General features: G+C 44.9%; 2 protein-coding genes across 3 annotated transcripts in view; one reads left to right on the forward strand and one right to left on the reverse strand.

The window, feature by feature from the left end:
- The window catches only part of LOC126473352 (uncharacterized), a 46,527-nt gene extending 26,619 nt beyond the window's left edge, over positions 1 to 19,908 (reverse strand). The window contains exon 1 of the mRNA XM_050100351.1: positions 19,664 to 19,908. Coding sequence (XP_049956308.1) covers positions 19,664 to 19,853 — 190 coding nt within the window. The 5' untranslated portion in view covers positions 19,854 to 19,908. The remainder of the gene's footprint in view (positions 1 to 19,663) is intronic.
- The window catches only part of LOC126473351 (DENN domain-containing protein 5B), a 483,519-nt gene that overhangs the window by 277,030 nt on the left and 184,587 nt on the right, over positions 1 to 21,902 (forward strand). The window lies entirely within an intron of this gene.

Below are 21,902 nucleotides of genomic sequence, written 5' to 3' on the forward strand. Positions count from 1 at the left end.
AGGATGAATTGCCGCTCTGCACCAAGCGTCGATCCTGTGCAAGTCTTCCCGCATTTTGCTGCAGTTTTCTAGCGTCGCGACTGCTCTTTATACAATAGCATTATCCGCGATAAAGATCATCGAACTTCCGACGTTATCTGCTAGTTTATTAATATATACCGGATGTCTCTCCTGAGAGTCATGTGGCGGTTTGTCTCTGGTGTTCCGGAAGATATCTGCTGTTTCACTTTTGCAGTGTGTTGCTGGAGTCAGTCCATATATTGCTCATCACGTCTTTCATGCGATGTCCAGCAAGGACGGAAAGAGTAGATTCTGAAACTTCCTGGCAGATTAAAACTGTGTGCCGGACCGAGACTCGAACTCGGGACCTTTGCCTCGAACTCGGGACCTTTGCCTTTCGCGGGCAAGTGCTCTACAAACTGAGCTACCCGAGCACGACTCACGACCCGTCCTCACAGCTTTACTTCCGCCAGTACCTTGTCTCCTACCTTGAGTCGTGCTTGGGTAGCTCAGTTTGTAGAGCACTTGCCCGCAAAAGGCAAAGGTCCCGAGTTCGAGGCAACGGTCCCGAGTTCGAGTCTCGGTCCGGCATACAGTTTTAATCTGCCAGGAAGTTTCAAAATCAGCGCACACTCCGCTGCAGAGTGAATATTTCATTCAGGAGTAGATTTGTTTCTCGTTACAAAGAAAATGGTTTTTAAAACGGAATTTTACGTACCATTTCGACAGAGCGATCCCAGATTTGTCTAACGCGATATTTCTTTTATCATTATGTATTAACAGGGACAGTAAAACACGCAGAACCACCACCACTTCAGAAGCGACAGCACCGTTCTGGCGGGCGCTGGCTTCTACTGCCATGCAGCAGCGCTACTTAATTGCTGCTTGAGTACTGGCTATTAATCGTGTTTTACTGTCCCTGTTAATACATATCGTCGAAATAAATATTGCACTAGACTAATTTTGGTGCCACTCTTTCAAATGGACATACAGAATCCAGCTTTCAAAACCATTCTGTTTGTAATGGGAAATAAACACTTTCTGTCGACACTGGACGTCGCGTGAAAGACGTGATGAGAGGTCTTTGTTTGGGCTGACCGCAGGTACAAATTGCAAATGCGAAATTGCAGATATCTACACATCAGGGGAAATTGCGCCTGACGACTCGTAAGAAAGAAAAGTAATGGTCCTATGACAATCCCTGGGACACGCCCGAAGTTACTTTTACGTCGGACCGAGCGAGGGAGCGTAGAGGTTAGCACACTGGACTCGCTTTCTGGAGGACTGCGGTTCAAACGTGCATCCGGCTATCAATATTTAGATTTTCCGTGATTTCTATAAATGGCTTATGGCAAATGGCAGGATGGCTCCCTTGAAAGAGCATGGCCGATCGAACTTCCCTAATCGGATCGTTTTTCTCCGTCTCTAAATGACCTCGTTGTCGACGGGACTTTTAAACACCAATCTCATCCTCCTGCTTTTGCGTCGAAAGACTTCGTTGCGATCAGGAGGCTGCGTTGTTTGCAGCTGTTTTTAGAGTCTAATCGCGGAGTCATTTGAAATAATAATAACACGAATGCTGTAGTTGCGGTTTGTTTCCAGTGATGACATGTTCTTGACTCAGTACAGCAAACTACGTAAAATATTTAAGGGCATGGAGTGAAGACGTGGCAAATAAACAAATAATAACCCACTGTGTTGATTCTGTTCATCGAAGTGCAGCGACCATAACTGCAACCTGTCCTAATCTGTGCTCCGTTGACGAAATGACGACCAGCGCGAGGTCCACCCAATGGAAGAGAGAGGTTGTAAGGCGGAGCTGGCCGGTGTGTTGCTTGCGAAGGCAGCTGCGAGGTGGCGTGTCAGCGGGTAATTGTCCGCCGGCGCAGCGGTTAGCCTTGGCAACGCTGACCAGCGCGGCAAGTCGCCCAGGCACAGGTATACCTGGCCAGACCCCGCACTGCCGGGCCCAATCTGACTGCCATGTGAGCCCAGGAACGAAGAGGGCGCACTGCAACACCTGCCGCAGGCAGTGTAATCGCTGCGAAACATCACGCTCAAGCTGCCGGCGCGCGTCGCTTGGCGCACAGCCACCACATTTTCACCTCGCAATGTGACGAGACATTTCCAGAGCGGCACGTTGCAGTTTCCGCGCGATGTTTACCCCGCTAGGGAACAGCTCTGACTTTTTTTTGTTCACTCTTTAAAGACCGTTTTGAGGAGCGGCTTTGGCTTAAGTACCGTGTCCGCGGTTCTTCCGTTGCATGCTGCTGTTGGAAATTCGATCTCAGAATGGTTCAGTCTTATAATATTTGTAGGCACAAATATTTGTCCCCCTTTTTCCCCCTCGAATATATCCCTATTTACGAGATTGTGGTATGTTCGCGATCCAAGATTAAATTGTTGCTAGTGAAACAAAATACCGCCTAACTTCATTTGCCACAGGAAATTACGAACTGGTAAAGAGTCTGGCTTCCCTCATCCGACTCCCTATCATTTCCACGCGCGAATCGTTAACAACGGCAACGCGGATTCCGCAAATGACCCCTAATACAAGCGACTGATCGCAATAACCGCATTACACTGAGGTAACGTTAAGTCATGGGATACCTCATTATATCGTTTCAGACCACCTCTTATCCGATGTAGTGCAGCAACTCGACGTGGCATGGACAAGTCGTTGAAGTCCCCTGCAGAAATACTGAGCCATACTGCCTCTATAGCTATCTATAATTGCGAAAGTGTTGCCGGTGCTGGATTCTGTGCACGAACTGACCTCTGGATTACGTCCCATGTCTGGCAACCTGGATGGCCAGATCATTGGTTATAATTGTCAAGAATGTTCTTCAAACCAATCGCGCACAATTATGTCCCGGTCACATGGCGCATAGTCATCCTTGTAAATACAGCAAAACCGTTATGGAACCACCACCAGCTTACATAGTGCCTTGTTGACAACTTGGGTCTATTGCTTCAGGGCCACATGCCATCAGCTCTTACCAACTAAAAGCGGGACTCATCCCGATATGGTCACGCCGGCCGTTGTGGCCGAGCGGTTCTAGGCGCTTCAGTCTGGAACTGCGTGACCGCTACGGTCCCAGGTTCGAATCCTGCCTCGGGCATGGATGTGTGTAATGTCCTTAGGTTAGCTAGGTTTAAGTAGTTCTAAGTTCTAGGGGACTAATGACCTCAGATATTAAGTCCCATAGTGCTCAGAGCCATTTGAACTTTTTTTTTTATGGTCACGAGCCTCGGAGAGGCGCTGCAGATGATGTCCTGCTAGTAGAGACACTCGCGTCGGTGGTCTGTTGTTGTAGGCCATTAACTCGAAATTTCGGCGCACTGTCCAAAGAGATACCTTCGTCGAACACCCCACATTGATTTCTGCGGTTATTTCACGCAGTTTTACTTGTCTGTTACCACTGACAACTCTAGCGTCGTCGGCTACTGCGTTGTCCGTGATGAAATTTGGTATTCTCGGCACAATCTTGACACTGTGGCTTTCGAAATCATGAATTCTCTCGATTTTTCGAAATGGATTGTCCCATGCGTCTAGCTCCAACTACCATTCCTCGTACAAAGCCCATTGATTCCCGTCGTCCGACCATCTGAAATCTTTTCACATGGAGCTCATGAGTATGAATGACAGCTCCGTCAATGCACCGTCCTTTTAAATCTTATGTATGCGTTACTGCCGCCATCTGTACGAATATACGTGCATATTGCTATCCCATGACTTATCACTTCCTAATAGATCGCATGTGTGTGGTGCGGATCGTTAATCGCGTGGAAATCCCTTGCAATCTGATGAATCACGTGCGATGTTCGGCAGTCTGGTTACGACCCGTTTGTCTAGTTATTAATCGTCTTTTGGTGGTATTATTTTGTTTCGTTTCGCCTTGCTCACCTTGTTAGAACTTTGCGTTAGAATTCTAAGTTATTCAGGGACCACAACCGACTCTTGAAGTGAAGTAGAGGCCAAGTTGCCATTTATATTGAGAAGTAATACGAAATATACCTACAATTTTGCATTGATAAGCATTTTGAAGATTCTGTCGTAGAAGTAGATTTGTTGGGGAGTTCATAGTAATAGTCACAATATACTGGGCTCCCATCTCGTGATTCCGGTTTATTGATACAACAATTACACGCATTATTAAAATTTTTAACTTTAAAAACCAGAATGACGTACGGTAATATTACGTGGACAGTAAATGTTCAGGACAAATATATTATATAGCTATTTTCAGTTCCATTTTCATACAATCCTACCCTCCTCCATATAATTTATAGCAAGAAAATGGTAATCAGCAGTGCTGCTATTTACAGTCATATACACTCATCGAGCTAACAAAATAAATTAAGAAAATACTCGCAGTTTAGCTACAGGCGTGATGTATAAGAAAGGAACGGAGGAGTAATAACCGAAAAAAGAATTGTATTAGCACGCGAAACATCTAAACAACCCTCTTTGCTTTAGTGAAAAGATTTATGTATTCTGAGAAGTAACTTACAGTTCCCAAGAAAAGAGTTTCAAAACAAGTTTCACTAACTACAATAGTCTCCCCCTCCCCTCCCCCGTTTTTAAGTACTCGTAGAGCTACGGAGATTAATTTCCATTGCTCCGTAACATAGTTAATTTTCCATAGCTGAATCTAGACATGGCGGCGTTCGTAACGCTGGTGGAGATTGCTTGGCAAATCCCTCGTGTGTGGCGGGCTCGATGCGACTGACCGACTGGAGCGATATCGTATGTGAAGGATCGCTGGGACCCGTCGTTCGTGTGTGGTGCCTTGTACTGCACATATACCCCGACTTTCTGGCCAAAATAGACTACACGTTTTAGGTGCGCGTCGTGTGCGTAAATCAGCCGCCAACTGCTTCGCGAATGGATTTCAGTGACGTAAGTGATTAGCTGACTGTGCCGATTGTGGAGATCTGAATTCTTGATTGTGCTGCAGACTGCGCATGAGCTGAAACAGGCGACTGTGACTTCGTCTGGTAACATAGGGAGGGAATTACCCTATTGTATTCGAACTCACTCCTGTCACAATAATGGCTTTTGTGCCTTCTTAATCTTTATTCTGATGTTTACTTTGTTTTTGTGACATATTGCGAAGGTTACTCGATGACCTGTTATTTTTCCTACTAGTAGTTCATCCACAAGAGCGACAGAACATCTGAAAGGTAAAAGATACTTATGTTTTGCAGTACCTGGATGAAGAAAAAGCCTACAGTATGCATAAACAACACGCACACTTTTGGCGGTGTTGTGTAAACGGAACTGCCACTTGTGACAGAAGAGAGAGCGCAGGAATAAAAAGCCAGGGGCGCTGCAGTAGACTTACGAGTAATCGATTGAGACAAGTGAGATTTGACTTACGACTAGTCGATTGAGACAAGTGAGTTGCTATTAAAGCGGCGTCAAGGGGGATGCATACTGCTTTATCATGCGTTTTGTGCAAGCAGGCACATAGCTCAAGCATGCTTGCATACAAACGTCAGTTCGTGCTTCGAATATGTAGAGTTCGCACGATGAGTAAATGTTAATTTTGACCGGCTTTGCAACCGTGACGCGAAATAAAAAAGAAGAAACATGGTTCTTGAGGGCCGGCCGCGGTGGCCGTGCGGATCTGGCGCTGCAGTCCGGAACCGCGGGACCGCTACGGTCGCAGGTTCGAATCCTGCCTCGGGCATGGGTGTGTGTGATGTCCTTAGGTTAGTTAGGTTTAAGTAGTTCTAAGTTCTAGGGGACTTACGACCTAAGATGTTGAGTCCCATAGTGCTCAGAGCCATTTGAACCATGGTTCTTGAGGTAAAGATTGGCCTGTGAAATGCGTCTGTAGGGGAACGTATTTGAACCCCTTATTACTCCCCACATCTTCGAGTAGAAAGTATGATATTGTCACACATTAAAGACTGAAACAATATTACCATTTGTCGTGTGAAGGGGCTATGAAGACTTCAGGTACTATTCTATTCACATCTGTAATACACGAGTGCTGGCGTAAAACTTCAACTCTTTCTCAGCCAGATTAATTTGTTTTTCTCCTCTCCTGCAGTTGGTTCTAGGAGCCTTTAATAACTGGTTGTTTGTGACAGAGTCTGTTTCATCGTCAAGGCTATCTTTCGTGTAATTCATTAAACGTTTCCAGCAATTTGCGCATCATTTGCCAGATGTTGTTGCACACAGTGACCCTATGAAGCTTGCCTCAGAACTGACGTTTGCTTGTACAAACCTGCACATTGTAGGCACACGCGCTCAAACATGCTTACACAAGCTTGCATGATTTAAAATTGACTACATGTAAAGCAGCCTGAACCGCCCGAATGCATAATTACGCTGCAGGCGGTCCAGCACGATAGCAATTAGTTATTGATCATGTAAGCTGACTGATAGGTGCTTGCGGCAAAAACATTCCAGCGGTAGATATCCTGCATGCACTGCAGCAACAGTAGACGCAAATTAACAGGTACTTCACCGAAAGACGTTAGACGTTGTATTACATGGTCGACGATGACCAATTTACGGTTTACGGAGCAACACCGCGCGGTATACTGTAGATGTCGCGCAAGTAGCCAGCTACTGGACTAGCATTTGAGAGGGCTGCGGAATTAATCCCTGTCCGGCCATCGAAATTTGTTTTCCGCCGCTTCCGCTCTTTTAAGGGGGAGGCCCGCAGATTTCCTCTCATCTTTGTCCGATCCATCATACATGTCTTTTCCCTCAGCGCCGCCCCCCCCCCCCCCCCCTCCCCCGATCTTCATTTAGTGTGTAATATTACTGAAGTTCTTCCTTGACCTAGCAGAAAAATTAGCAATATTTAATCTCGTTCGGATAGTTGGATGATCACAACGCTGTTGTAATAATTGTTCTACTTTGTGGCAAGCAGATAAGGTGGGTGAAAATTGTATAAGAAGCATCGAAGATTCAGTGACGAAAACTTGTTGAGAGATTTGATGTTGAACGAAAGTGTTGATGCCCAACATTTGATACATTGTTAGAAATGGTTTTACCCAGTTGTCTGAGTTGTCTGCAGTGAGACGCAATTCTACCGACTCAGAGTGTATCACCGGCCGCGGTGGTCTAGCGGTTCTAGGCGCGCAGTCCGGAACCGCGTGACTGCTACGGTCGCAGGTTCGAATCCTGCCTCGGGCTTGGATGTGTGTGTTGTCCTTAGGTTAGTTAGGTTTAACTAGTTCTAAGTTCTAGGGGACTGATGACCACAGCTGTTAAGTCCCATAGTGCTCAGAGCCATTTTTCAGAGTGTATCTGTTACACTACAATACCTTGCTAATGGCAATCCTTTCGAAGCCTTTAAATGTACAAGTGTAGAACAGAGACGTGTCATGCAATAATAAAAATGGCTCTGAGCACTATGAGACTTAACATCTGAGGTCATCAGTCCCCTAGAACTACTTAAACCTAACCAACCCAAGGACATCACAACATCCATGCCCGAGGCAGGATTCGAACCTGCGACCGTAGCGGTCGCGCAGTTCCAGACTGAAGCGCCTAGAACCGCTCGGCCAATCCGACCTGCTCATGCAATAATATATGCATTGAAAGATTATATATGGGTAGTTAATGTAAATACTCACATAAATATCTATGTGTATACTAATATTCATAACTTGGCATTAATTATTTAAAAAATCTTCCTTCAGAGTTGTAGGATACCGTTCGCTGTGTCTTGTCGACAAGAAAACTCTCACTCTTAAGATTTCTGTTTTCGCACACTGTTGTTGGCCCTAACATCTCTCAATGCCAGAAATGATTTATAAATTTCGATGTACTCTGATAAGAACGCTTTTTCGTCTTGCTTTGAACACATAATAAAAAAAAGCGAACACAAAGATGACCGAAGACCGTAACACACGAGAGACTGGCAAGGATATTGTCAATACTACCCGCGGATGGCATATTATTTCCAGGCATCGCGATATAGCTCGAAAGTTTTTGATGTGTTCAGTATTACTGCTCGACATCTCAATCAGTCCCACCACAAGTTCGATATTCGCAGTCGACAGGTCGTGGGCGTGAAACAATAAATCTTTTTTCTCATGTCCTTTAATTACTTGCGTGGTTAGACGGCTCGTTTGAAAAAAGGTGGGCGAAATCGGACACTAATTGCCAGTCAAAGCTAACGCATCTTTCATTATTCGTGTTTCGGAGCCAGTGGACTACAACGTGGATGTCCTAGTGTGTCACAAGGATCGTATGGTAAATTTTCCAACTGTTGGAAACAAACAGCAGGGAAAAGTGTAGTACAAATGTTAAAAAAAAGTCTGTACACATGCGAGCTCTATAAGTAATTTTTGCATTTTGATATTAATGCGAAAATTATCAAGTCCTCAACCTTCGCAGTGTGGTACGGAAACTCTACAAGCAATAAAATTAAGGAGACGCATAAGCACAAAAAATTTTGCGTGCACAGTTCTTCGTGGAAACCCCAGTATAAACTTATAAGTATTTGTATTACAATGTAATTAATTATCAACCTCTTTAATACAGTGGTTACACAGAGTAGTAAAATGGTTACAGAATAGGTAAGTTACTTGCTTGTGTCCTCGCTGACCGCTGTACGCCCTGTACGTAATCGATTTGCGCCGTTTTTTCGTTTCCTTTTCGACGCTGCTGTAGCTCTAGTATTCGCTCGGCACTGGCCTGTTAAGGCTTTTTGGATTCCTTTCGATGCGACGAGCTTTCTGCTGACTTGACTTTTTTTATAAATCCGATTTACGAGTGATACGAGACGATATCTTTCATTATTTTGCAATTTTCAGTTTAATACCGATTGATATGAAATAGAAGATGGAGAAAGGATGGATGGGAAAATCTTGGTGAGTTAAAAATTTGTGCCGAGCTGTGACTTGAACCCGGCTTTACCCGCTTCTCATGAACGGCTGCCTTAACCGCTTCTCTCATTCGGACGCAATGCAATGCAGCGTCCCTCCTCCATTAACCACTCGCAAAGAAACATGGCAGACGACTTCTGTCCGAAGACAGTCGATCGTTAACTTTCCTACTACAGTATGAGGTTCACGAGGGTCTCTCCATTAACAAGGACCGGGGGAACTTGGACAGTGTGCTTATATCGTCACGAAATGCTGATTAGGCATCGGGGTCACATACGGAACATTTAGAATCCTCGTGATATCAGAAAATTGTTTATTAGTCTGTGGGGAGTTTATGGGAATGGTACAGTCTGTTGCTGGCGTCATGAAATCGCGTCCACGCACGTTGGGGGTCGTTAACCACGTTACTAAATAAGTAACTCTTAACATCTCCTCAATGTTGCCATTAAATACCGCCAAAGATTTTTTTATCAGCTTAATGAACCAAAAATATGACAATTAGATATAGATATTGTGATGAATCCATTAAGCTGAACGTTATGCGTACATCATCTGCCACATAGCCCATTCTCACCGAGCGAGGTGGCGCAGTGGTTAGACACTGGACTCGCATTTGGGAGGACGAGGGTTCAATCCCGCGTCCGGTCATCCTGATTTAGGTTTTTTCCCTAAATCGCTCCAGGCAAATGCCGGGATGGTTCCTTTTAAAGGGCACGGCCGACTCCCTTCCCCGTCCTTCCCTAATCCGATGAGACCGCTGACCTCGCTGTCTGGTCTCCTTCCCCAAACCACCCCACCCCCACCCACATAGCCCATTCTGTCTACATATACTCTGCAAGCTTCCCACGCCCGGGTTCCCGGGTTCGATTCCCGGCGGGGTCAGAGATTTTCTCTGCCTCGTGATGACTGGGTGTTGTGTGATGTCCTTAGGTTAGTGAGGTTTAAGTAGTTCTAAGTTCTAGGGGACTGATGACCATAGATGTTAAGTCCCATAGTGCTCGGAGCCATTTCAACCATTTTTACTCTGCAAGCCACAGTAGTCTGTACAGTCAATAGCGAAGGGTACTCCGTACTTTCATTAACGATTTTTCTGTCCTCTTCGAATTGCGTTGTGAACGAGAGAGAAATGACAGTCGTTGTGCTTCGATTAGACATTATAGTCGTAATACACAACGGATGCTGTACATATCTTGCTTCCACCCTTCTTCAGATACTGGTTTTATGAGTTAGGTCACGCTTTTCTGGCGAAGATTTCCAAAGGTTCCCTCAGCATACGTGTAACTCTTTCGTATGGACTGTGGTGCGTTTCTATCCTAGGGCTGTGTATCGAAATTTGTTCGATGTCTGTTGTCATGCTTACTTTATTAGGGCTCAAAACGGTGTAGCACTTCTCTAGAATTTGGACTAGCATCTCGTGTGTAGTTTTCTTCATAGACGCACCGCACTTTTCTCATAATCCTCCATGATTTTCCATTCGCTTTCAGTAGTAGGCCTACTGGTTTTATGAGGTTGCCCAGTTTCATATCGCTTCTTAGCATGCATTACCAACACATTCAACGACGTGACACAGTCTGCAGTTAACCACTGATTTTGTTATCAGACTAAGATTTCTTTCTCTTACTTGTGGGATTTATATGGTATTCATCCACATTTGAAGGGAGCTGCACAGCATCCATTCAGCGATGTTACTATCAATGTTCTAGATAAGATCGTCTGCGAGAATTCAAATTTGCTGCAGATTCAGTCTTATAAATCGTTTATATATACAGTATAGTCCCGCTATTCCGAACTAGTTGGGACTGAACACTGTTCGGTTTAACCGGGAATTCGGAATAGGCGGATACTTTAAGGTCTTGTGTATCAAAAGTACTGCTTCGCAAGAAAATAAATCTGTCCCCGGATTTAAAATGGACAAACAATGTCGAACTTTCGCTGATGGTAGTAGGCAAATCGGCGAAACCACGATTGTTCAAAAACATTGACATCAACTAACTTCCTGTGAAACTTCCTGGCAGATTAAAACTGTGTGCCCGACCGAGACTCGAACTCGGGACCTTTGCCTTTCGCGGGCAAGTGCTCTACCAACTGAGCTACCGAAGCACGACTCACGACCGGTACTCACAGCTTTACTTCTGCCAGTACCTCGTCTCCTACCTTCCAAACTTTACAGAAGCTCTCCTGCGAACCTTGCAGAACTAGCACTCCTGAAAGAAAGGATACTGCGGAGACATGGCTTAGCCACAGCCTGGGGGATGTTTCCAGAATGAGATTTTCACTCTGCAGCGGAGTGTGCGCTGATATGAAACTTCCTGGCAGATTAAAACTGTGTGCCCGACCGAGACTCGAACTCGGGACCTTTGCCTTTCGCGGGCAAGTGCTCTACCAACTGAGCTACCGAAGCACGACTCACGACCGGTACTCACAGCTTTACTTCTGCCAGTACCTCGTCTCCTACCTTCCAAACTTTACAGAAGCTCTCCTGCGAACCTTGCAGAACTAGCACTCCTGAAAGAAAGGATACTGCGGAGACATGGCTTAGCCACAGCCTGGGGGATGTTTCCAGAATGAGATTTTCACTCTGCAGCGGAGTGTGCGCTGATATGAAACTTCCTGGCAGATTAAAACTGTGTGCCCGACCGAGACTCGAACTCGGGACCTTTGCCTTTCGCGGGCAAGTGCTCTACCAACTGAGCTACCGAAGCACGACTCACGACCGGTACTCACAGCTTTACTTCTGCCAGTACCTCGTCTCCTACCTTCCAAACTTTACAGAAGCTCTCCTGCGAACCTTGCAGAACTAGCACTCCTGAAAGAAAGGATACTGCGGAGACATGGCTTAGCCACAGCCTGGGGGATGTTTCCAGAATGAGATTTTCACTCTGCAGCGGAGTGTGCGCTGATATGAAACTTCCTGGCAGATTAAAACTGTGTGCCCGACCGAGACTCGAACTCGGGACCTTTGCCTTTCGCGGGCAAGTGCTCTACCAACTGAGCTACCGAAGCACGACTCACGACCGGTACTCACAGCTTTACTTCTGCCAGTACCTCGTCTCCTACCTTCCAAACTTTACAGAAGCTCTCCTGCGAACCTTGCAGAACTAGCACTCCTGAAAGAAAGGATACTGCGGAGACATGGCTTAGCCACAGCCTGGGGGATGTTTCCAGAATGAGATTTTCACTCTGCAGCGGAGTGTGCGCTGATATGAAACTTCCTGGCAGATTAAAACTGTGTGCCCGACCGAGACTCGAACTCGGGACCTTTGCCTTTCGCGGGCAAGTGCTCTACCAACTGAGCTACCGAAGCACGACTCACGACCGGTACTCACAGCTTTACTTCTGCCAGTACCTCGTCTCCTACCTTCCAAACTTTACAGAAGCTTCTGTAAAGTTTGGAAGGTAGGAGACGAGGTACTGGCAGAAGTAAAGCTGTGAGTACCGGTCGTGAGTCGTGCTTCGGTAGCTCAGTTGGTAGAGCACTTGCCCGCGAAAGGCAAAGGTCCCGAGTTCGAGTCTCGGTCGGGCACACAGTTTTAATCTGCCAGGAAGTTTCATATCAGCGCACACTCCGCTGCAGAGTGAAAATCTCATTCTGGTCACTTCCTGTGAATTATAAGAAGCGAAACAATGCTTGGATGGGGCATGACTTGTTCAAGGAATGGTTCGAGCACCAATTTATCCCGAAAGTGACCGCGTTCAGTAAAGAAAATGGATTACCTAATCGTGCTCCGCTGTCTATATAGAATGCTCCGTACCTCTCAGACGAAACTTGTTTGGGGAGATATCAAAGCAATTTTTCTGCCACTGGACAGCGTATGGACTAAGGTATGTTGCAGGCCATTAAAGAAAAATACAAAAAAATCCTGCTTCGCACCTTAATGAAATTGCAATCCTGCAAAGAAAATTACCATAAAAAATGTGATTTACCGGTTGGCTGAAGCATTGGATATAACACCACTAAAGGCCATTACAGTCTTGGAAAAATCTCATGCTTCCATTGGAATTTGTTGAAACAACTTTTACACCAGTGAAAGACTGAACTACTTTCGCTAGTCAAGAAAATCCCTGCCTGTGAAGAGACAGAAGTGTTGAGGAGGGTGAACTGTTGTGACGACAATGGCCACCAAGAGTACGGAGACGAAGCCATCGTAGCAATGGAGCAGGGCTCATCAGCGCAGATCGACTCGAACTGAACTCATATTACACACAGACGCGGCAGATGCTCTTCACCTCGTTTTAACACTATGTCGACTCCATCAACACCAAATGCGGCGATGGCGGGACATTGCATCCTCAAGTCGATTCCGTGCTCTGCGTAAAAAAAAAACTGTATTTATAAGTGTGTGTAAATTGGTTATTTTTGTGTTTAGCAGTGATTAAAAATGATTCTACGGGACTGTATAAATTGAGCCGACATGTATTGTATGTACTGTTCTGTAAATAACCAGCTTGCAGTCCAGTATGGTTTCAGGAGTTTGCATCAAGCTTAGACTCTATGCATACCTCTATTCAACTTCTTTGTATAATAATAAATGTACGTTTTGTTTCGAATGTCTTGAATTTCTCTTGTTTTTAAGTTAAAAAAACAGTATATCTTCTGAACTCAGTTCGGAGTAGGCGGATTTTCGAAATAGCGGGACAGGGCCCCCTTCCACGAAGCTAGTATTTGTTCCCCGCCCTCCATCCCAGATCCTGAATGCGCTCTGGATGAAGTACTGGATTCTATTATTCAAACATTTCTCTATCACGTCATACATTGCTTACGATTTATATATAATCCCTCCAAGCTACAGTGAAGTGCATTGCACAGAGTATTTCCCGTTGTACCATTCATTAGATCTTCCTTCCGTTACAGTCATGTATGGAGGGCGGTAACAATGATTTTTTAAATTCCTTTGAGCGTGCCATAATTGTTGTGATCTTGTGTGGTGCATATAATCTAGTCAGCTTCAGATCGCAGTTATAAAATGTTAGCTGCATTTCCAATGGACTGGGATAATGGTTTACGATAAGTAGAGTTAAAATATGTTAGAGGTTTCTTGAAATTACTGCAACCAGTCGTCTTTTGTTTTTAGAACCGCTTAGCGATTCATCATCAGATGGTACATATTTATTAACATTTATCATCAAATGCTGAATCGATAGCCGGTTCGAAACCGTTAATACCATTATAAAAATTAAAGAAGCAAAGGAAATGCGACTGGTTGCATTAATTTCAAGAAACCTTTATTCATCACAGTCACAGTGATCTCCATCCATAATGGATAAAAGTTTTAAAATACGTTGTTGGAAGAACAACAAATCCTGATATATTTTTGTTTCAAGTGTGTCACATCCACCATAACGCGACGCATTGCCCATCCACATATCCAAAAACATCTTGCCTACGCAGCCTCTGCGAATACTGTTCGTATCGTAGGCCAGTTAAGCCTAATAGGAAACAGTTGAGACACGATTCATCCTTCCTGTTTATTAATAGAGCAAGAGCGCATACACGGAACTAGATTGTTGGTATAAAAAGTACTCCCGCCCTGTTGCAAAGAACGACAACTTAATGTGTAAATAATCACGGGGAATGGACAACGTAATACCATCATTGTTGTAGAATGACGGAAGTTACGTGAGACCAGACTAATATACCGACCTCAAGCATTTAATTCATGATTTCACAAATAGCTTTCGAGCTGAACAAAGAAAATATATTGACAGACAGGAGGCAGTGTTCGAGTAATATCGTGCTATGTAGTCTGTTAAATCGCTATCGACTTCTTTTCCTCCTTAGAAAGGGAGCAACACTTCTTTTCCTCCATAGAAAGGGAGCAACACAAAAGTGGTGCGCTCCAATCTTTGACGGTTTCGACAGTGAGCTATATGATTAACTGCTCCCGTGAAAAAAATGTACAATTGTTGTATCTACATGTAATTTCTTTTCGTAACACCCATTTCCTTGCCTGTGATAGGAGAGATGTTGCCATGACTACAACTTAATATCAGTACAACTTAATATCACGCATGTCTTCAGTTTCGGAAAACGACAGCAATGATTATGTAAACTGCAGCCACTCCACGCGAGGCGTTAACGCTAATAGCGTGCGCCGCAAACCGGCAGAGGGCGTCCCTCTCGTTGAAGGTTACATGCCAAGTTTAAAGAACCTATAATTGCGTAGGAAGAACCTGTTTGGAAGTTTGCATTGTACTTTGCGACGCAGGAATACTGTCTGGCAACAGTAAATTGTAATTTGGTTGTAAGAAATGCTTCTTTTGAAACTCCATCTGTGCGCCTAGAGCTGATGAGTCATTGCAAAAAATGGCTCTGAGCGCTATGGGACTTAACATCTTAGGTCATCAGTCCCCTAGAGCTTAGAACTACTTAAACCTAACTAACCTAAGGACATCACACACATCCATGCCCGAGGCAGGATTCGAACCTACCGTAGCGGTCGCGCGGTTCCAGACTGAAGCGCCTAGAACCGCTCGGCCACTCTGGCCGGCTGAGTCATTGCAATCTCAGTGGTGACACACAGAGATAATATCTGTCCATAGGCATCCCCAAAGGGGGAGAGGAGGGGCGGTGACAAGAAGAGGCACTGACAAACCTCCCTGCTGGAATATGGAGTACAGTGTTTCTCTTCATTTCAAAATGCCGAACGAGTAAATAAATAAATTATAAACTCTATGTATAATATATTGAGTGTGTATCCATCCATTCTCAGGAGGTGTATAATAAGTTTTTCGTGTTACCTATGAAACTTAGTTGTGGCATGACACGTCACGAAACTGCCCAGCTCATTTCTATCTCCAAGGGCAATATTAAGTGTCTTACACCGACCGCCACCCCTACGTCTAAAAAAATTCTGCCACCCCTACGTCTGAAAAAATTCTGGGGACGCGCAAAATTACACGAAATCAACTCTGATTCGGAAACGAAAACGACCTTGCCCTTTCAGAGGAACCCAGTTTTGCCCTAATGGGCGGGACAAGCGTAGTATTTACAAAAATACACACTTTGGCGTATGCCTCACAAACTTTTGTTGCCCATAACGAAGGTTTTCGGATTCCATGTCCATTTGCGCATAAATGGCACTGGAATATGAAATCGACAATCAAAACCTCGGACGTGGCCCTTAAATATTATGAAAAATATGGAGAAGTCTCTTCCTTGTGTTGAAATAATTTGCTTCTAGGATATAAAAAAAACAACTTAAATGGAGATCACTTGAATAAACTGAGTAGCAAAAGTTGACCAACAGATAATCTTAGATAGGTATGTCACAAATTCCTCAGTTACGTGGTAATATTGGTTTACTGTGCGATTATATGTTTTCAGAGCCGGGATTACGTGTTGAGAGGACAGCTGTTATATGTGGAGACCTGCAGCTTTCTTGTGAAATCGTACCTGACATGTTGAGACTATTAGCCACTGGGAAGTAGGTGGAAATCTTTGTGATAATTGAAGCAGTGGTGCTAAATATGTTGCGATCTTGGAATGCCTATGGCATTGTTTCCAGTATTGTTAAGTTGCATGGTACGTTTCCTACTTGTTAACTAAAGGAAAACATAACGTATTGACATTATGGCCATCAAACCCCTAAGACTTCAGCTCTGGTTCAGAAATCGGAATAGATTTGTTGACATTAAGAGGATTTGTTAACCACAATAATTAGAAGGATCAAGGTATGCCTAAATTAAGATGATTTGTTAACCACAATAATTAGAAGGATCAAGGTATGCCTAAATCATTTAAGGGGACTCCAAGGTGGTTCCTTTGAAAATGACATCTTCCACACTCTGAGTTTCTGATCTTTTAATGTTATCCAAGGACAGTTAAGAATGACAAGACTTCTTACTAAGTAATAATCGTAATGTTAAAACAGCTCTTGAAATATGCCGCTAAGAGTAATGCTGAAGATTAGATATGGATACATTTAATGAAGTTCTGAATCGGATTGGGGGAAAGAAGTGGCACAAGTTGATCCTGAGGAAGTAAGTTTGGCGGGTAAAAGTTGTAGAGGGAGACAAAGGTTGAAATGGCGTTATGCAGGCATGAAGAGGTGTACGCACAAAATAGACTAGCGCGGAGGGCAGCATAGAACTAGTCTGACGACAACAACACCGTCATAATGCTTATTCTCAGTGCAGCAAATCTAACATGCAGATGTCCTTTCTTGCACTTCAACGTTCACAAACAGCTTAGAGAGAACGGGCTCCCATAACACGACATTTAAGACTCATAAGATTCAATCTTCGACACCAAAAAGCTTTCAGATCGCGGGACGTCAGTATTTATATGAACTTCACGGGTTAGTTATTGGTACAGGAAAGATGTATCCCCGTGGTAAGCTTGACAGTTAACCATACACTAAAGCGCAAAGTGCTGATTAAGCACTGTGATATTTTCACATTAAACTATACAACAGTGCACAGGTTACTGCGTCCAGAATACGAGTTAAGTAGATTTATATACGACGTATGTTACCAACATATTCTGAAGACGTTGAGTTTACAGCAGGCATATTTGGTTTTCGCTTGCTTTATTGGAGAAACATCGTTTGCCTTATTGCAGAAACACCGTTACTGGCTCCGAATTCATATTCATCTTCAGACGGCTTTCATGCTTCTATCAGGACACATTAACGTTGGTATAGATAAAAGCATCTAAGTCGTCTGTTGATTACGATATAAATTCTAACCCTGTGACGGTGCTTCTTCAAACAACACCAAAAATCAAATTGTCGCAGCTGGCCGCTGTACACTGTCAACACCCACAGCTATCTAACAGTGTCATTGTTTGACAAAATAACGCACGTCGGAGATTTGTCTGTTGTGCAGCGTGCAAGGCACATTTCTGAATTCATCATGTGGTTTTAGTTATTTGCGAAAAGTTTGATCTTAGATTGTGCCACTGATTAGTCCGGCATCACAACAACCGTTATTTCCTTCCTACTGTCAACAAACCGTCACTTCCCAACCTAACCCAAACTTCAGGCTATACTGAAGACCTGACACCACATCCACCATCACATTAATCCACCAAGCTGGACGGTAAGGCTACACGCATATGACGCCGAAATCTAGCCTATTATTACGTACCATCAGAAAAATGCTACTTAAATATCCAGTCAGATACTGATTTAAAAGCGGTGCAAACATTGATACCTTGTTTTAAATGCTCATAACTTGTTTTAAATGCTCAGAAATTCGAAATTGTGGGTTTCACGAAGTGTTGAAAGGTTGACACAGCACTGCATCAGTGAGTTTCAACAGGGATCAGTCAACTCCTACAAATATTTGCCCAACAATTTCTTAAGGATATGATTCGTAATGGTTGTTGGTAAAGGAGACCTAAGTGCATTGGCAGGATACGCGGAAAATGCAGTTCATCCACGAAGAAGAATGGTTACAATTGGTAGGGTACTGGGAGTCGGTCTACGAAGGAGTGTGTTCACATACCACGTGTGCGTGCCACCTCAGAATATTGCTCATGTGTGTGGGAATTACAGGGGGCCTCTTAACTTGTTAACGCATACTACGAGGTGCGATCTCTAGCACCCCCATGTTTAAAATCATCTGAAATTTTTAAGTTATATGACAGTCATTTTACAATTATTTATGCGCTTTTAAATAGTCATTTTTGATTTTATTGCACTAAATATTGGTTATGCCTGCAATCTTATCACATACTTTCATGCTTCCTTTTTTAACAACACACACAAAACTAATTGTTGGAGAACTTAATTTCACATTTGAAACATTGTAGTATCTGAGTAGCAAGTAAATGTACACACAAAAGTACGTGCAAGGGTTTAAACGTCTTCATAAGATTGAACTCTTGTAGGTACAAAAAGAAAGTCCACAAAATGGACATTCATTGCAGGAATCACAATTTCATTTACCACCTCTCAGATTACATTTGATTTCAACAAACACTTTAAGTACTTTATTGGAGAAACAGCGATGTCCCTGTAACGTTTAAATTGACACGTTCCTAAGGTTACATTTTATACGATACTGAAAGAAGCAGGTACGTAATTCACGAGGGGGTCCGCTACAAGTGTCAACAACAAACAAAGAAGAACAAGAAGACATTATAGGGTTTGCAATATAAGGAAAGTAGGGGGAGTATAGCAGCATTCTGCTAGAACTGACCTTGGAGGGCGAGCTTGAAAATTTTCGCGCAGTCTGAGACACACGCGAGTTGCGGGTTAAGTTATTCAGAAATTGGTGACCGAATGGTCACAGAAATGCTGAAGAAACTGAATTGGCGCATACATGAAGACAGATGCCAATTGTCCCGAACCTTACTTCGAGTTTCAAGAATCAGTCTTACGTGAAGAATGTAGCGTTATTCTTCAGCCCTGTAGGAACCGTGAAGGCAAGCTTAGGCTAATTACAGCACGCACGAAGCACTAAGGAGTCGGTGTTCCCTCGTTCCATAAGCGAGTTGAACGGAAGACAACGCGTTGTGCGATTTTAGGTGCCCTCTGCCACGCACTTCAGTGATTTGCAGAGTATGTACGCAGATGAAGTGGCAGTAGAGTGTTTTAGCACGTGACTGTCACTCGTGGAGGCGGCGTAATCATACCCTCTGATGAAGCGTACAGTTGAGATCGAGGCATGCGAATTACAAAAAGTGGTTTGCACTAGCGAGAGGACACGTGTGCGCGGAGAGCGAGCGATTTAAAGGGAGCTGAAACAAAGGCGGAGGCGTGCTAGCAGCCGGCGCTGGCCTTGGGCGGCCGGCCGGCTAGGGCCGCGTGACTGTGGCGGCTGCGATGCGCGCCCACTCGCCGGCGCCCTGGCTGCTCACCTGGCACTTTGAGAGCGCGCCCGATCTCCTCCCACGCCTCCATGCGCATCCGCGGGTCCTTGTAGTGGAACGACGTCTTGTCGTAGAGGATGTTGTGCTGGTACACCTGCGCGATGAGCTGCTCCTCGGTGAAGGGCGGCTGGTGCGCGGCCGCGCCGGCCGGCGTGGACGTGGCTGAGGCGGCCGCCATGGTCGGCAATGCGTCGCACACTGGCCGGCTCTGGCAGCCGCGGCGCGCCACGCTACGCAACGCCGGCTTGCGTCACGTGCTCCCCTCGCTTCGCCTCGCCCGCGGCCGGCGACGCCATCACGCTGCCGTGCCGCCGCCGCCGCGTCGCCTTCTTCCTTTTGGCGCGGCCGTGGCCACAGCCGGCCGGGCCGTGGTTTTCCTGCCGCCGCGCAGCGCCGCTCCCAGGCGTCGCTTTCCAGCCGACGGACGCGGCCGGCCACCGACTGCGCCGCCACCGCCACGTTGCCGCATCTGCCGGCTCTGCGTCGTGGCGCCTTCCACGCTCGTAGACCTGCTAAATATAAATCCAACTAGACAGCTCGCTGGGACTAGTGTAGCGTTCGCGTGTTGCACAGGGGCGAATCTGTGTAAACATGATTCCTTCGTGTCTTGCTTGCAGTTCGCAGATCAGCTATTCCTGTATATTTCGTACTTCATAGCATTATATTTGCATTATATTTCCTCACAAATCACATGCAACTGCAAGCTTGACAAGCATGCATGCTGAAGCACTTTGCACAAGCATACTGATTTGATATGATGGCGGACGTTGTCTTAGGTGTTTCGCTGCGCATATATAGCGAGCAAGAGTTTTTCGACTGTATCATCGCGCAGACTACGATCGAAAGAGTGATAATAATAATAATAATAATAATAATAATAATAATAAACGGCAGAGGCGTTCCTTCTCTTGAGCCACATGTCGAGCCTGGTGGTTTAAGGCGTTGCCTGGGAACAGAAAGGTCGTGGGAATCGAAACCCGGTCGGACCATGATCTTTGTCTGCGTTTTACTCTAGCCCTCATCTTTCAACGATGTGATGAGTCACCAGAAACGACATGTGGCTCGGATTCCACGTTCAGCTGCAGTTTCCCATTCCCTGGTTCGATAAAAAAAATGGTTCAAATGGCTCTGAGCACTATGCGACTTAACTTCTGAGGTCATCAGTCGCCTAGAACTTAGAACTAATTAAACCTAACTAACCTAAGAACATCACACACATCCATGCCCGAGGCAGGATTCGAACCTGCGACCGTAGCGGTCGCTCGGCTCCAGACTGTAGCGCCTAGAACTGCACACCCACTCCGGCCGGCCCTGGTTCGATAACTGAGAGAGTTTAGGCACACCAAGTCGCCAGATGGTGTCCAATTGAAAGACTTGCACCAGGCCATTGAGCCACATGAAATTATTGATATCCGAGCTACATATTACGCAGGAAGACGTAAGAAAGGTAAGGTGATCTGTATTCTACGCACAGCACAAATGCTTCGCGATAGTGTGACGACTGCTTCAAACGTGTGATTAAATTTGACAGACTTCGTTAGGACGATCACGCATTTGCTTGGCTGATCCCTGGATAAGAAACTGAAAATTTGACGTGTTTGATCGTCACCAGAAGCTTTGATGTAATTTTGTGCAAGCAGTAGGTCTGTTCGAGGAGGCTGGAGGCTTGATCGATATTCAGTCACGCAAGCTTGTGCAAGCATACCGAAGTGGGCATGCTTGACATCTGTGCTGACAACATCCAGACTTATTCAAGGACTCTTCAGTTTTGCGGAAATCTTCGTAGCGGCCCCACGAGCACTGTGAAGCAAATGAATCGTAAATTGCAGGAAAAGTTTACTTTGAAAAATGCACTAAACAGTTGATGGTGTCAGGAACAGGCATGTCATTATTTAAAAATATAAATTCTCTCAGTTCCAGCTACAAGAACGAGCAGCGATATATGATATTTATTAATCCGGCGCGTGTTACCATTTGTTCCGTCAGCTCGCAAGACATCGTGGTCAGTGTTTCGTGCGATATTACAGTTTCTGTCACTATACCCTGCATTTTAATCGAATATTTTGGGAGTAGTAAGAGATGCACTCATGTTTCTTTTCTTTATCCTGAAGTAATTAGAGTAAGTTAATGTGAGATACGTGTTCCGTTTTATTATGAAGTCATCCCACATGTTATGTTTCCTCCTCCGCATTTTTTGCGTCTCAAAGTCAAATCTGACCTAAACGAG

This window comes from Schistocerca serialis, chromosome 4, assembly GCF_023864345.2.
Source record: "Schistocerca serialis cubense isolate TAMUIC-IGC-003099 chromosome 4, iqSchSeri2.2, whole genome shotgun sequence".
Taxonomy (NCBI): domain Eukaryota; kingdom Metazoa; phylum Arthropoda; class Insecta; order Orthoptera; family Acrididae; genus Schistocerca; species Schistocerca serialis.